Raw genomic sequence first — 13974 nt, 5'->3', positions numbered from 1 at the left:
GCCCGAAGCAGCATAATTGGACGGAATGACTCTCTAAGCGCGTCTTTAGAGGGCTGTTCTGGAAGAGTGTTTTGGCCTAGTGTATCAGTCCGGGCGCCCCTGAGATTGTGAGTTAAACAGCCCACGTCCGGGTGACGTCAGATATCGGGGACCTGCAACCGGGATAGTGTGGATAGCTTCATATAAATTGTACAGCCCCTCTGGCAGTTTTACCGGTCCGGCGTATAGTGGGAATCCGACCTAAGGAATTTGAAAGGCATTTGTCGTTGCCCCAGTGCGTCTCACCTTACGTGCGACAGATGTCTCACAGAATTTGAGACCAAATATATTATTAACTCGTTAACTCTTGACGTTATTAGGTCTCATCATCTACTGGTTTATTAAGAGTACACTTACGGTTACTAACTGCCTCGTCCAGTGGTTATCCTATGTGGTTTCGGATCGCGAGGTCCTGACATGCAACAAAGTGATGAGAAAAAGACAAAATATTGTCCAATGGCAGCGGAGTTGTTCCTGTCCCATCTCTTTCGTCCCAACACAATGAAACAGATAGCGATATTTCCGCTTGCACCGTCATTGTTTAAAATTTGTCTATATCTCTTCACGAGATTAATTTGTTGGTCGCATGTTAGCGCCACTGGGTTCGAATTCTAGGTCGGGCTTATATGAGATACTGAGTTTTTCGAAATTTTTAGTTAAAATTCTTAGTCTGGTTGGGAAGTTGGTGGTGTTACGCCCCAGTGCTTCGGCGGACATCTTATAGAAGTCGATAATAAATTTAATTCCCCCTAATGAAATTAAATTTAATACCCTAGCCACCCTACCCCTACCCTAGTAGCCCACCTACCCCCATTGGAGTAGCGTGGTGGGTTTTTTCCGTAACCCCTCTCCTGTAAGGAGGAAGGTCTGGCCCTGTAGTCATCATCATCATCACTAACAACCGATAGACGTCCACTGTAGACATAGGCCTCTTGGATGGACATCCAAAAAAAAAACAAGCTCTAATCGCCAGCATCCAGCGACTTCCTGCAAACCGCTTTATTTCCTCCCCATTATTATAGGTTGATAATGATTGACACTGACTGTTATCACATTAATCAGATTTATACTACGTCCAAACTAAGAGCTTTAACTTGAAGATTATCTCGGTCATTTGTTTAGTCTTTTGTTAGATGCTGCGCGACGTCGTCGGGCGGCTTCGCCATAAATAACCATCGGCATCTCTTAGATACTTCGTCCCTGTTATCGCGCCCGTGAGCCTCGCATTCGTCTGTCAGTTACGGGTAGACAAATGCGCCACCCGTAATGCTACTCCTAGTTGTTGAGTGATAGGTATTTGAATGGTGCATTTTATGCACGCCATAGACGATCAATTCTTCTCACGTTCCTGCAGCACTCACGCTTATAACTGATCGTGTATTGGCCGCTGCGTGCATGAAGGCTCGACTTATGACACGTCTTCGCTGCCGTTTGAGCTGCAGACACGTGAGAATAATTGACCGTCAATGGCTGACATAAGGAAATTAAATATCATGTGCTTCAAATCGTGAATTCTTTTTGACGAAGCTTCAAATTGTATAAGAAAGTTTCATGCTATATTTCAAGATCAGAACGCGTACCACATTTTAGCTAACAAGTACCTAATGATTTCATTTGATTTGATTGATTTGGTGACGGAAAAACATCGTGAGGAGACCTGCATACCTGAGAGTTTTCTTAATTCTCTCCGTGTTTGAAGTCCGCATTAGACCAGCTATTAGCCTAACGCCTCTAATTCTAAGAAAAGATTCGTGATGATGATTATGGTATTTAAAAATATTAATTTCTTCACTAAACAAATTCATTAACTGAAAGTAGGCTTATTTTATTGAAACGTCATGTTTGTCTGTTTGTAATGACTAGTGATAGTGGCTCTACCATCGATTCAAAAGCCAGGTTCTACTGGAAATAGAAATTCCTAGAACAGATGAGTGCATTTATGTCGAAAAAATCACAAGGTGCTTTTGGTAGTCTATATTAGAATTAAGATAAATCAAAGCAACAACTTATAGGTACATATAGTAAGTAGTACTTTATTAAGTGCTCAATACAGGTAACGCGGTCAGACCTCCCTCCTGACCTTTCACTGCGCAAGACGAAGATCAGGCGCCCGGACGTAATGACTCTCGCGTGCCTCGACCGTTTGTTCATTTATCACGGCTATATTTTTACTTGTTTTCCATGTCGACTGTCCACAATCATGTCGTCATTACAAACCAGCCTGTGTACCGACCGTGCCGACTATAAATTGTGACCACCGTTGAAGTACGATTGTCGGATTAATAGATTTTTTATGGTCCAAGATTCAAAAGGGATTTCCGAGGATTTCTTCTGACTTGTTTACGTGTCGCTAATGAACACTTATTACTGTTGAAGTTTTTATTCATTTTCAATACACACAAAATGTGATGTTGAATATTATCCGAATATTTTGGAAGCGGGTTTGTATTACTAGTTACAAAGAAGAAAGATTTGTATTAATCAATCATCATTATCAACCCATATTAAGCTGCTGAGGACGAGTATCCTTTCAGAATGACAAGTGCTGGGCCAATTGTTCACTACGCTGGCCCAATGCGGATTGGCAGACTTCACACAGGTTTCCTCACGATGTTTTTCCTTCACCGTTTGAAACACGGGATTAATTTCTTAAGATGCACATAACTGAAAAGTACGAGGCAAATTCCCCTAAGTGAATTCGAACCTACGCCCTCCGGTATCAGAGGCAGAGGTCATATACATATCATGGCTTTTGTATGTAACGCATAAAATCAAAAACTAAACCGATTTGAAAAATTCTTTCATCAATAGAAAATTACATTATCAGGAATTACCATAGGCTATATTTTAATCCCCGCATTCACACGGTGAAACTACGCTGGTTAAACCACGAGGTTCTTTTTTTTTTATAAGGAATAAGCTCGCGCTTGACCACGATCTCACCTGATGGTACCTAAGTGTAGATCTCATCATAGATGTGTACTCTCATCTTAAAGATGCCCAGGTTTTGAAAATTAGGAACTACTGACTTCGTTCGGAAGAGAGTTCCATATCCTTGTGATGCGTATAAGACACGAAGAAGCAAATCGTACGAGTTCTAGGAATATCAATGACGTAGGGATGAAAACCTAGTTCTGCTAGTGATTTATGAGATAAATTATATAGTTTCATCCCAAATTGCACACGGTATTTCATATCACCTGCAAATGCTATATCCGCATTTATTTTCAATCAATGGTATTTATGGTTCTATTAGCGGATGATTGAGAATTATCTCACGATAATTTGTCATGGTATATAGTAGGTACCTATTAAGTCATTTCCTATTTTTGGGTGGTTCAGTCAAGTTTGCGATGGGAAAACCGAAAAAGTTGTTTTGACTGATCGATACAGCCTAATTGCTACTAGAAGCTGCTATTGACGTCACAGTTAGCAATTGTCTCATACTTCTTTGTTTTTATTTGCCTAATACATGTTTTATGTTTAAGCAATATACTAGTTATGTTCAATAATGGCGTCTACTTGTATTATTTAAGATTTTCGTAATGTTGCTTTAGCTTAATCTTTAGATACTAATATTTTATAGCGGTGAATTTTGTAGGTTTACTGATTTTCATCAAACATGTCTAAGAACACTCGCCCATAAGTCACCTTTCATACAAAAAAATCGCATCATCCGTTCGGGAGCTATGGTGTCACAGACAGACAGACACGTCAAACTTATAACACCCCTCTTTTAGCGTAGGGGGTTAACAAGTGCACTATCTAGGCAAGTAGCGCGTTCTACTTTAGGCTGCTACGTGATTGTGCTAGCTTGGACAGTAAAAAAGATGTAATACTTAAGTTTGCAGCGTTCTGTGAAATATTCAAATCTACGGACCTATCAAAGAAACAAACTGTTTCCTTCCCAGTAATGGCCTAATATTATTATTGCTAACGTGCCTATTATCAGTGGATACCGCGTTTCATTTCAAGTAATAACCGATCTAAATATCGACAATGTTATAGTTTCCGACCATTACATTGCTGCCATATAATCATTTGTAGACCACACAGGCAATAATTGAGACATTGGAGTCGTAGGACAAATAGGTATTATTAAAGTTGCTTGTCTCAAAATTGTACCCGCATAGTTAAACTTGTCAGTAAATGTTACGAAATTTCTTATACCAAGTCCCAGACTTAATTAAATTCGGGTTATGAAACGTGTTCATGTATTGATTAGGGCATAATCTTGTTATAATGCAGTTCATTATTATTCTGGTCGTGTAATGCTAGGTACAGTGTCGCGGGACGTGTTTCAAAATTTACCATAATCAAATTAACATATGCTTTTAGAGCAAATACTTTAAAATATGATAGATAGATAGTTCATTGGTGAAAGGGCAAACACCCTAGGGTGTAAAAGGCGAAGTGAACAACCATATTTTAAAGGTCCGTTTTTTATATTGAATCTAGTCTCCTCTGCTGGTTTTGTATCACGTAGGTGTGTAAATTAAGTCTTCATAATAATGATTTAAGGGAGCGTAACAAAGACAGGATTTGGTCTACCTTGCGATCTAATAAAGTTAATATTTTTTTTTAAAGAGCAACTGTTGAGGTTCTTGCCAGCTCTTCTCAGTAGAAACTGCCTTCCCCACCTGTGATAGTCATTATAAATAGTCAAAGTTGACGTTTCAAAAGTGCTTGTAATTTACAAATTTAGTTTACAAGCACTACCTGACAACAAGCCTACTTGAAATAAATGAATTTTGATTTTATTTTATTTAAATTCAATTGAGCTTTTTCATCAATTATTAGTTTACGTTTATTTCAGTTAAGGTTTATGTTTGTTGTTTGGAATATTACGAATCGGTTATTTAATATGACCTCAGGAGTTTTAATGATTGTAATCCATTTGAATTCTTATTGTTATAAAACAGCTTTGACAAATATAGAATCCCATTCATAAGTGTTTGCGTTACATTATTATTTATTTAGCGCAAACATTTTGCGGTTGTGACACTAGGTTAAATAATTCATTAAATAATTATTCAAAGTGTTACGATCCGTGCCATATGGTATATGAATATGGTATAAATCATAATAATGATTCACAGCTCATAAAAGTTTTTCATCTCGACATATTGAAATGCCGTGGTTTATGTATCATCGCCACCGGCGCCAGCGATTGCTGCTAATTAATTAGCACGTCCTACATGTTTATTAGCTGCCGAAGGTCCGTTGTGTGTAATGTTTTATTTCGCTCAAAGTTTCCTTATGTGTTGCCTCTCAGATTTGCCCTTTTAAGATAATCTTTTAGCTTCTGTCCTTCGTTCGATATCTACTTTTATTTTATATCTTGATGCCTGTAATTGCATCAGCAACTACCCCTCTTATAATAGACAGTAGCTCTTTACACGATCTCTGTCACAAATTTCTTTATCCACTCCTTGTCTCTTGTAATCTAGTTTTGGACCATTTTATGTTGTTACCAACTCATTATCGGCTCAATGTTGAGCGCGAGTCTCCTCTTATCGCATCCATCGTATCGGACGCATCGCATCAAACGGATTTTTAATTTTTCCCGTAGATAAATTCCGTTCGATGCGGATGTATGACTTTCTAGAAAGAATACTAAAATCTGTTTGATGCGTTCGATACGTACGATGCGGATCTGTGTATTCCTGCCATGATGATACCACCATGCTGGCCTAATGCAGATTGAATTATGCAGTTTTTCTTACGATGTTTTTCCTTCATCGGTTGAGACGCGTGATTATGTAATTTCTTAAGTCTACGCCCATTGTTAACATGAAGGCTGTAGTTGTACCAGCAAGCATCTTCTGATAGACATTACTTTTCTAAGTTCACAGTTAGTTTTGACAGTTAGTTTTGTCACAAATAGCTCTACCGTCTTTATACTCATCTATCTATTGTGATCTGTGGTTTTGGCCCTACCGCTATTTTCAACCTTTTATTGACTGATTATTATTCTAATCCGGATTCGACGGGCTGCTTATTTCTATTCAGAGCTGATGCGATCGTAACTCGGGAACCAGTTAGTGTAACCAAGTGGCAAATAAGAAATCAATGATGGTTAATTCAAGTTCAACAAAGCTAAAAACAAGTCATCAATATTTTTTACTGACTAGTTCTTAGCTTTTTTGGGTAAAAAAAATTGGTGGTGGAAAAATTGGGGCATGGAAATCCGATTGTTAATATTGTAATAATAATTTTCTTTAATCCAACTCATTATGATGATAAAAAGAATTTCTGGCATACAAGTCTTTATTCAAGATAATTTCATGACCTACGGGTTTTTTTTTAATTTTATGTTATCACTGGTAACTATGTAATATTTTTAGGTTGTGGTTAATTTGTAGTCGTAATATGTTATTAGAGTTATGTTTTTTTTCTAACGGCATTTTATTAGGTCCATATAAGGATATCAGACAAACCGCAATTGCAGCTTATTCTTGGAACTACTATTGTCATATGTCCGCACTAGTCAGTGATTCATGTGTCGTAACTGAGATGAGCTTACAGGGTTATGGCGGCGAACAAGTAACGTTTATGTGGTTTTATGAATCATAATTTGTGGGAATATTTTAAGCAATGAGTTGTGTAACTTATTTTTGGGTGGTCTGTATGGAGTCGTTCAATTGTCTTGGACATAAATATTCCTTGGTAAACAAGAAATGCTTTAGTGCTTGAAGTTACGCAGTTCATGATTTCTCCTCTGTTTCATTATTATAAAATTGCATGCAACTCAGTCTATAGTACTCTACCTTACGAAAGTTTTAAATATGAGATCAGAAGATCCTGCACCAATCGATTTAAATCAAAAATCACTTAGGTACATATCTTTGATATTCCTATATTCAGAGAACACGGTTTCGATGTTCTATTTGTTGTGACGTTTATGTTCATCGAATTCAATAGGCAAAAGTGACTAAGTACGATTGTAAAGATTGGACTTTTATAAAAAACGTCTTTAGGAAAAATGACGTCGAGTGTTTATTAAAGAGAATGCATAAAAACCCTGCGTGATGTATGCTCTAATAAACGAAAACATTTGTTTATTGCCATCGGTTTGTTTACAAATCTCTTTAACCTCTGTCCCAGAGGACAGTTACTACAAGTTTCCACTATTAAGGACGTTCTGGTTTGCATGGGAACCACGCGCATCCTTATCTGGCGTTGTATCGAGATGTCGCCTATTATCTCAGTTTCAACCACTTTCGTTGCTTGTACGGCATCGCGGCGTACGCTGTACCGACCATGATGGATGCGGTGGTATCACGTATGTGCGGTCCCATAATTTGTAGGTTGTGGGAGAATGCTGCTATCTACTACGATCTGATATCTTTGTTATGGCTAATACAGTCTACTTGATGCATTGGAATGTCAATGATCCGAAGGTCGTATGTACTGCGGCTCGTGATAAATGAAATCGCTAATGAATTTGAACCACTATTATTTATTGATCAGTGTCATTAAATTACACTATGACACAAAATAATAATTGCTTGTCGATAAATTATTAGAAGTTGGTAATATGAGTTTAATTTGCATCGCACTATTTTCTGAGTGTAATCTATTTGATACTTACTGTCCAAATCTGAAATAGTTTAGTCGATTTATGCGGCTTTTGATGTTATGTTATCACTAAAAAAATTGAAAATAAGAATGATCTTCAACAAACCATACGTATACAGGAATTTTTCTGTCAGTTTTTTTTGATACAATAATTTACAATACAATATTAAACTACAAAATTAAATAAGTTCGATTCACTGTGGTTGCTTTATTTATATGGAGACCGCACACACGTATTGACTGATTGGATATCTTGGATTACCGATTGGAGATCGCGCGCCGATAGCGCCAGGTCGCATTAAATATCGCCATGTGATATCTCATGTAAACCTTTTGACACGCAAGCTTGAAGCAAGGTGGCCATGAGCCATGTGTTGTTAAGGGTTAAAATGTAGTCATAATAATTGCAGCCGCGGACCGCGCACTTACAAAAATTTTCCAGTAACGCCGGGCAGAGGCGCACCGGTCCTTGCCGCATGAAAAATGCCGGGATTATAACTCGGGAGCGATCTACCGACCAGATAACGCCGCTAGATATAAATTATCTCACAAACGTAAGATGCAACTAATATTAAATAAGAAAGCATGTAATTCACGTTGGTTCGATCTGCCCGGCCGAGCAATAAAATACACAATTCTGACAGTTCTTAAATAATGACGTCCGACTCTGGACCAGGAAATGCTTAGAAAGTTTAATATTAAGTTTGGCTTTAAAATCTCGATTTGGATCTTTATAGTGAAAACGTATAATTTTCAAAGATTCATAAAGTCACGGTTTGATTAAATTTAAATCGATGAAGGATCAAGGGAGAGTTACTATTTAAATGGAGTGCGTGACAAAGTGTAATATTCATTTTGACACTTATAATTGTTGCGTGATTAATATAGTAAGGACACACACGTTTTCGGAGAATTTAAACCAACAAGTTTGAAGGTATATATTTCTATAACTAGAATTTCTTAGCAACTAGTCGTAAGCTCAATGTTGTTTCCTCTTCAAATAATATAATCAAACGGACGATCGGTTCCATATTAACTTTAAACATAAAATTCACGCAAGACGCAAACTTGTTTTCTATGAATTTCTTGAATCGTGACTTTATGCATAATTAAATTGTTTACTCTTTGGCGCCACACTTAGGTAGAGTTTCGTTTTGTTCCTCTGACTGGAGTACTCTTGAGAATTGTTTGTTAATGATCTTTTGCTGGAAATCTTATAGCTGGTTATTAATTTACTATTCGCGGTTTATTTATATTCTAATTAACAATCCATTCCACCCATCCATTATTTCCATTTAATTGATGTATTTGTTCTGTCAATACTAACTTCAAATGGTCTGTTAAATTAAACATTTATTTTCAGTTATTAATATCACTCACTATATGCACGGTGATTTGCTTACTTATTGTCTTGATGATTATTGTACTAAAACATATAATTAGGACTTCATTAAACTATAATTTTCAAACTTAGTATAATAGGTTGTTTGGTTTAGTCAGAGGCTTTGCTCGCATATCTTATGATATATTTACAAGACACACTGCCATATTCTTTAGATAAAGATGTATGAGTTTATACTTTATATTCTAATTCTAAAAAAATCTAATTTACACTCACTTGGGTATTATATAAAAATCCGTGATAAAGCTTTTAATTCCTATAGAATTAAACAATAGGTTAGTGAATCACACTATCGATTTCAGTTGTCTACAGCAAATTAATTTTGTGTCATTCACCAGTAATAGACCACCCTTGCAAGGTATTTTAGAAAACGTTCCCAAGCATAATGGGCGCCACCTCATTCCATATTAAAACACATTTGTTATGATGAAAATAAACATAATTCACCAAATAGGCAGAAATGCAATCGGCCGCCGGTCGGCAGAAACGCCTTGTAATTCCGGGACGCCCACTGATCATGCGGTTTTAGGTGTAAAAAAATTGATTAAAGTATGGCGACACGCTGTGATCGATACATGACAATGTTTCATTTCTGACAGCTGCGCAGGTTTTAACATTTTTGTGAAATTCAATTAAATGTTATGCGACGCCATTGCCTTTGTTACATATCATTTTACATCGTCGCCATGTTTTGTTGATTCACTATTCGGAACAAGGCATTATAGAGTGTCGGAATGTAATATAGTTTATCATGTTTTTTATTACTTTTAACAACATTATATTTTTATACACTCAATATTGATTTTGAAGGTTGTGTTTGCATTTGTATATTTGTAATGAATTGTTATTATGAAACTACTTTTTTATTTTCGTATTTTCAGATTCTTTAATGCGGTTGACACATATCTCGGAATAGATAAAGGTACGTAGTATACTCGTATATTTTATGAATCAAATTCAGAATCCAATGCATATTATTAAACAAAAAAATCTAAATCGCACTTTTGAAAATCAAACAAGCTTCTTGAATTTATCGTTAATGTTCCGTATCCATATTAGCTTTCTTTTAGCATGTTTTTCGCTGATTAAGGTCTGCTAATCGTTTTATTCTTAGATGGCAGTCTATCGGATAGCAAATGCGGAAGTAGGTTTTGTAAACTCTGATGTAGGTACGATTCACAAGGGGAAAAGTCTTGCGTGGGAGAGACGTTTCGGTGAGGTGTTAATGCATGCCCATTGCCTAATTGTATTGCTTTACGAGACCGTCATAAAAAGTGTCGTGATGCTTTGCCTTTTATTGTCACTTATTGTTATTCTTTAGTAAATATTCTTTAGTAAATACGACACATCTTGATCGCTGTTGTAAAGTTTACTTTTACTTCATTATTGGATTTTGTTTATGCAGTCAAATCACTGTTTAAAATTGTCAATCTCAATGTTTCGAATTATTATCTTATGTAAGATCACATTATCAGATTATACGCGAAAACGTTGATCGAATAGATCATACTCTCCATTTGCAGCATTAAAGTCTTACGTAACCAGATCATCAAAGTTATTTAAAACCTTATCAGTAATGCTGGACACAACATACGATTTCAATTAAAGATCGCCTCGATTTCGACTTGGAATGTATAACGTGCTTATAAAATGAAGAGCTTCGGTGACACCTCGGCCGACGGGTGATGAAAGCTGTGACAGGGCTCTCGTTCGATTGGTTTGTCAATAAGTCATAGCAATCAAAACTAGTAGGGTCGGTCCACACGTCCGAGATAATCGGCAGCTACACTTTTAATTACATTGACACAAATCGTGGTTATCGTCGAACTTCTCACGGTGCCGACTCAATATTCAGAATGTTCATTAAGTTCTAATTACGAATGGGCGCCCTTGTTTGTCTTGGTCACTAAAACTAGCTTTTATTAGATTACGTGGGTAGTTTCAATTAATTCTGGACCTTCTATTATCTGGCGGCGTTTTCATTGGTAATGGCCTATATTATCGGTGTCGCTGAGTAGATTGGGTGAGATTTGTATTATATTCGACGGGTTTCCAGTGGTAAGCGCCACTTCTTTTTAATATATAGGCCAAGAGACCCTTTATCCATCTAATTAAAAAGATACCATTGTTGTTACGGTAGTTAATTAAAATAACTGTAAAGATACGGATCACGTACGAAGCTATTCAGGTTTTTTGTCAACAATATTAATTGTATCTATAGCTAACTCAGTCTTTTTATATTTTAGTAGAGGACGACTTTTTTGATTATAGCTATTCGTAAACACACGAGAAGTATGGTTATTTTAAATTATGTATTTTTTTTTAAATATTTTTAACACTTCTTGTAGAAGCTAAGATATGTTTTACAACTTTGATATTAGATACTATACTAATTTTATTACTGAAATTTCATAATGTTGTAAATTTTACATTGTATTATAAAATAAAAATATTTTATATCAACATTTTATTAACGTAACAAAAAGTGTCTCGCCATCGTATTACATAAATTAATAATTACTCGTATAAGTTCATATATTCACATATGAGCTTCAGTAAAGATGTCATATTGTTGCATTGTGAAAGAGGTGGCGCTCCGGTGGGGTAACGCGACGATATCCATATTTCACGCAGTATCGCGCGCGAATCGCATTCGCGTTCTGATTTACACGATATCGCGGTGCGCGGAATGTTGTACGCTACCGTCCTCAAAGGGTGGTCTTAAACTGTACAGCTACGCATTTGGCGTGCGCCAAGGCACTTTCACCTACAATTTAGTATTTATAAAAAATAAAGGACGCCTGCGACTTCGTCCGCCCTAGACCTCCTTAATCCGGCCCTCTCGCAAAATCCGTTCTCAGTAGACTTCTACCAACTATAAACTACCTCCCTGCCATTCAACTTATCGCGGTGCGCGGAACATTGTACGCTACCGTCCTCAAAGGGTGGTCTTAAACTGTACAGCTACGCATTTGGCGTGCACCAAGGCACTTTCACCTACAATTTAATATTTATGAAAATATTAAAGCATTATTTTTGAGCCTACGATGTCAGACATACCTCATTATATAAAGGCTGAAAATATGTCAGACTATGTTCTTACCATAGATAGCCCTTCTTAACCCTTCGAAAAACAGTAATAAAGATTTTCTCAAAACAATTTAAAGGGTCTCTAGCGAAGGGTTGCCACAAATCTATGGATCTGCATGATTCCTCATGATATCTCATTGAGAATATAAATAAATAAAGTTTTAATTTTGACCCTTGAAACCTGCTGCCTTCCAAAGCCATCACAAACAGTTAAACTTTCAGTCTTCATAACTTTCGACAAAGTTGCGGGAATCCAAACAATAGATTACGAGTACATTGTTGGGAATAAACTCAAAGTTTGCTAGTACGAGATATGAAAATATCATCACATCTGAAGCAGTCCATTTTATACAAACATAAAATAACTGCGGGCAAAGTTGCCCTCCCTGCTAAAGGGGACACTGGTGACAAATGTCGCTGAGATAGTGCTATTGGGAACGTGATAACGTACGTTAAAAGATATAAATTTGTGACATATGGCAATAAAAATAAAAATAGATAACACAGTAATAATTTGTGAAGGCATTTTTATATTGGGAGAAGAATTTTTAAAATAAAGGTTATGTAAGACATACATTCTCGCCGGTGCACCATAAAAATACCGAGTGACCGAACGCGTAGTGAAACGGTTATCTTTTAAATACCTAATCAGTCAACATCTCATCTCTGCCCACGCTTGGCGCCAAGGAGTGTGAGACAACGCAGGTTATATGCTCAATTAGTCGGATGATGTTATTGTTACATTCACTTTACGTAAGATCATCGTAGTCAGTTATTTTCGAAATAAGCTGCAAGCTTATACCGGTATGTATAAGCTTGCAGTACAGAAGAATTATTGCAACTTTATTCTTTCTTTCATGATTATCTTTCATTTGCTCATCTGTCATATTACAGGAACCAATTTTCACAATTGTTGTTGTTGTTAAATTCAGCTGTTTGTGTTTTCTGGCATATTCTTTAAAAGACTTAAAAATGTGTTTAAAGACGTGAATAAAAGACAAATCGCGAGCAGTAAAACATGCGAAATGATTACACCCTATGGAATTCGGTTAAATGTAAGATAAGCTAAAGTTTAAACGACAGTGTTTTCGCAATTGATTCATAAAGAGTCTCATAAAAGGATTTGATCGTAAAGCGAGACATCATAATCACGAATGCGTGTGGTAAAATCCTAATAAGCTGATTACGATGTAAGGGGGTCGTGGCGTGGGCGCATTATCCCGTATCGATATCGAACCGTCTCACAATGCGTGTACTGATTGTCGACGATTGATCCGAGGAAAGCGCACTCTCTGATCATCACTGAGATGCGATATGACTAAATAATTATGTAAACAAATAAAGAGTAGGTTGCCATCGCTATGTTATTCACATCCCTAGAACACGTACGAAGCGAACTAATACGAATGACTAGGGTATGGAACTTTCTCCCGAATTCAGTGTTTCCTAATTCCTAGGTCATCATCTTTTAGATGAGAGAGAATAGGCATCTTCTAGGCAAGTGCGATTCACCTTAGATCACTTCAGGTCACCATCAGGTGAGATTGTGGATCGAACTTATTCCATAAAAAAAGAGATTTTGCTCAAAAACATGATTATTGTGGCGTACTAGAGTGGGTTAAAAAATGGCATATTTAGCTCTTGGGGAATGGAAATTGAAAAAAAATATTAAAATTTATTTTTGTATGTGATAAATAAAATGGTCATGAATGAAGACTACTTATTTCTGTATATCAAAAAAGGTATATACACAATTGTGAAAATTATACATTTGATTGTAGTAGAGTGTAGTGTAACTCACGCAGTTTAAATTTCGTTTAAATCACTGAGTAAAAATCAAATTATTACTAGGCGGCGTCTAT

The 13974-nt window shown here is 36.5% G+C and overlaps 1 protein-coding gene across 1 annotated transcript in view; it reads left to right on the top strand.

Moving 5' to 3' along the window:
- Nucleotides 1–13974, top strand: part of LOC112051322 (RNA/RNP complex-1-interacting phosphatase homolog) — a 47923-nt gene that overhangs the window by 31666 nt on the left and 2283 nt on the right. Inside the window, exon 6 of the mRNA XM_024089921.2 lies at nucleotides 9904–9944. Coding sequence (XP_023945689.2) covers nucleotides 9904–9944 — 41 coding nt within the window. The remainder of the gene's footprint in view (nucleotides 1–9903; nucleotides 9945–13974) is intronic.

The sequence above is a fragment of the Bicyclus anynana genome, chromosome 13 (genome assembly GCF_947172395.1).
Source record: "Bicyclus anynana chromosome 13, ilBicAnyn1.1, whole genome shotgun sequence".
NCBI classification, from domain to species: domain Eukaryota; kingdom Metazoa; phylum Arthropoda; class Insecta; order Lepidoptera; family Nymphalidae; genus Bicyclus; species Bicyclus anynana.
The sequence above is the reverse complement of the archived record's forward strand: the minus strand, read 5'-3'. Positions and strand labels throughout refer to the sequence as shown.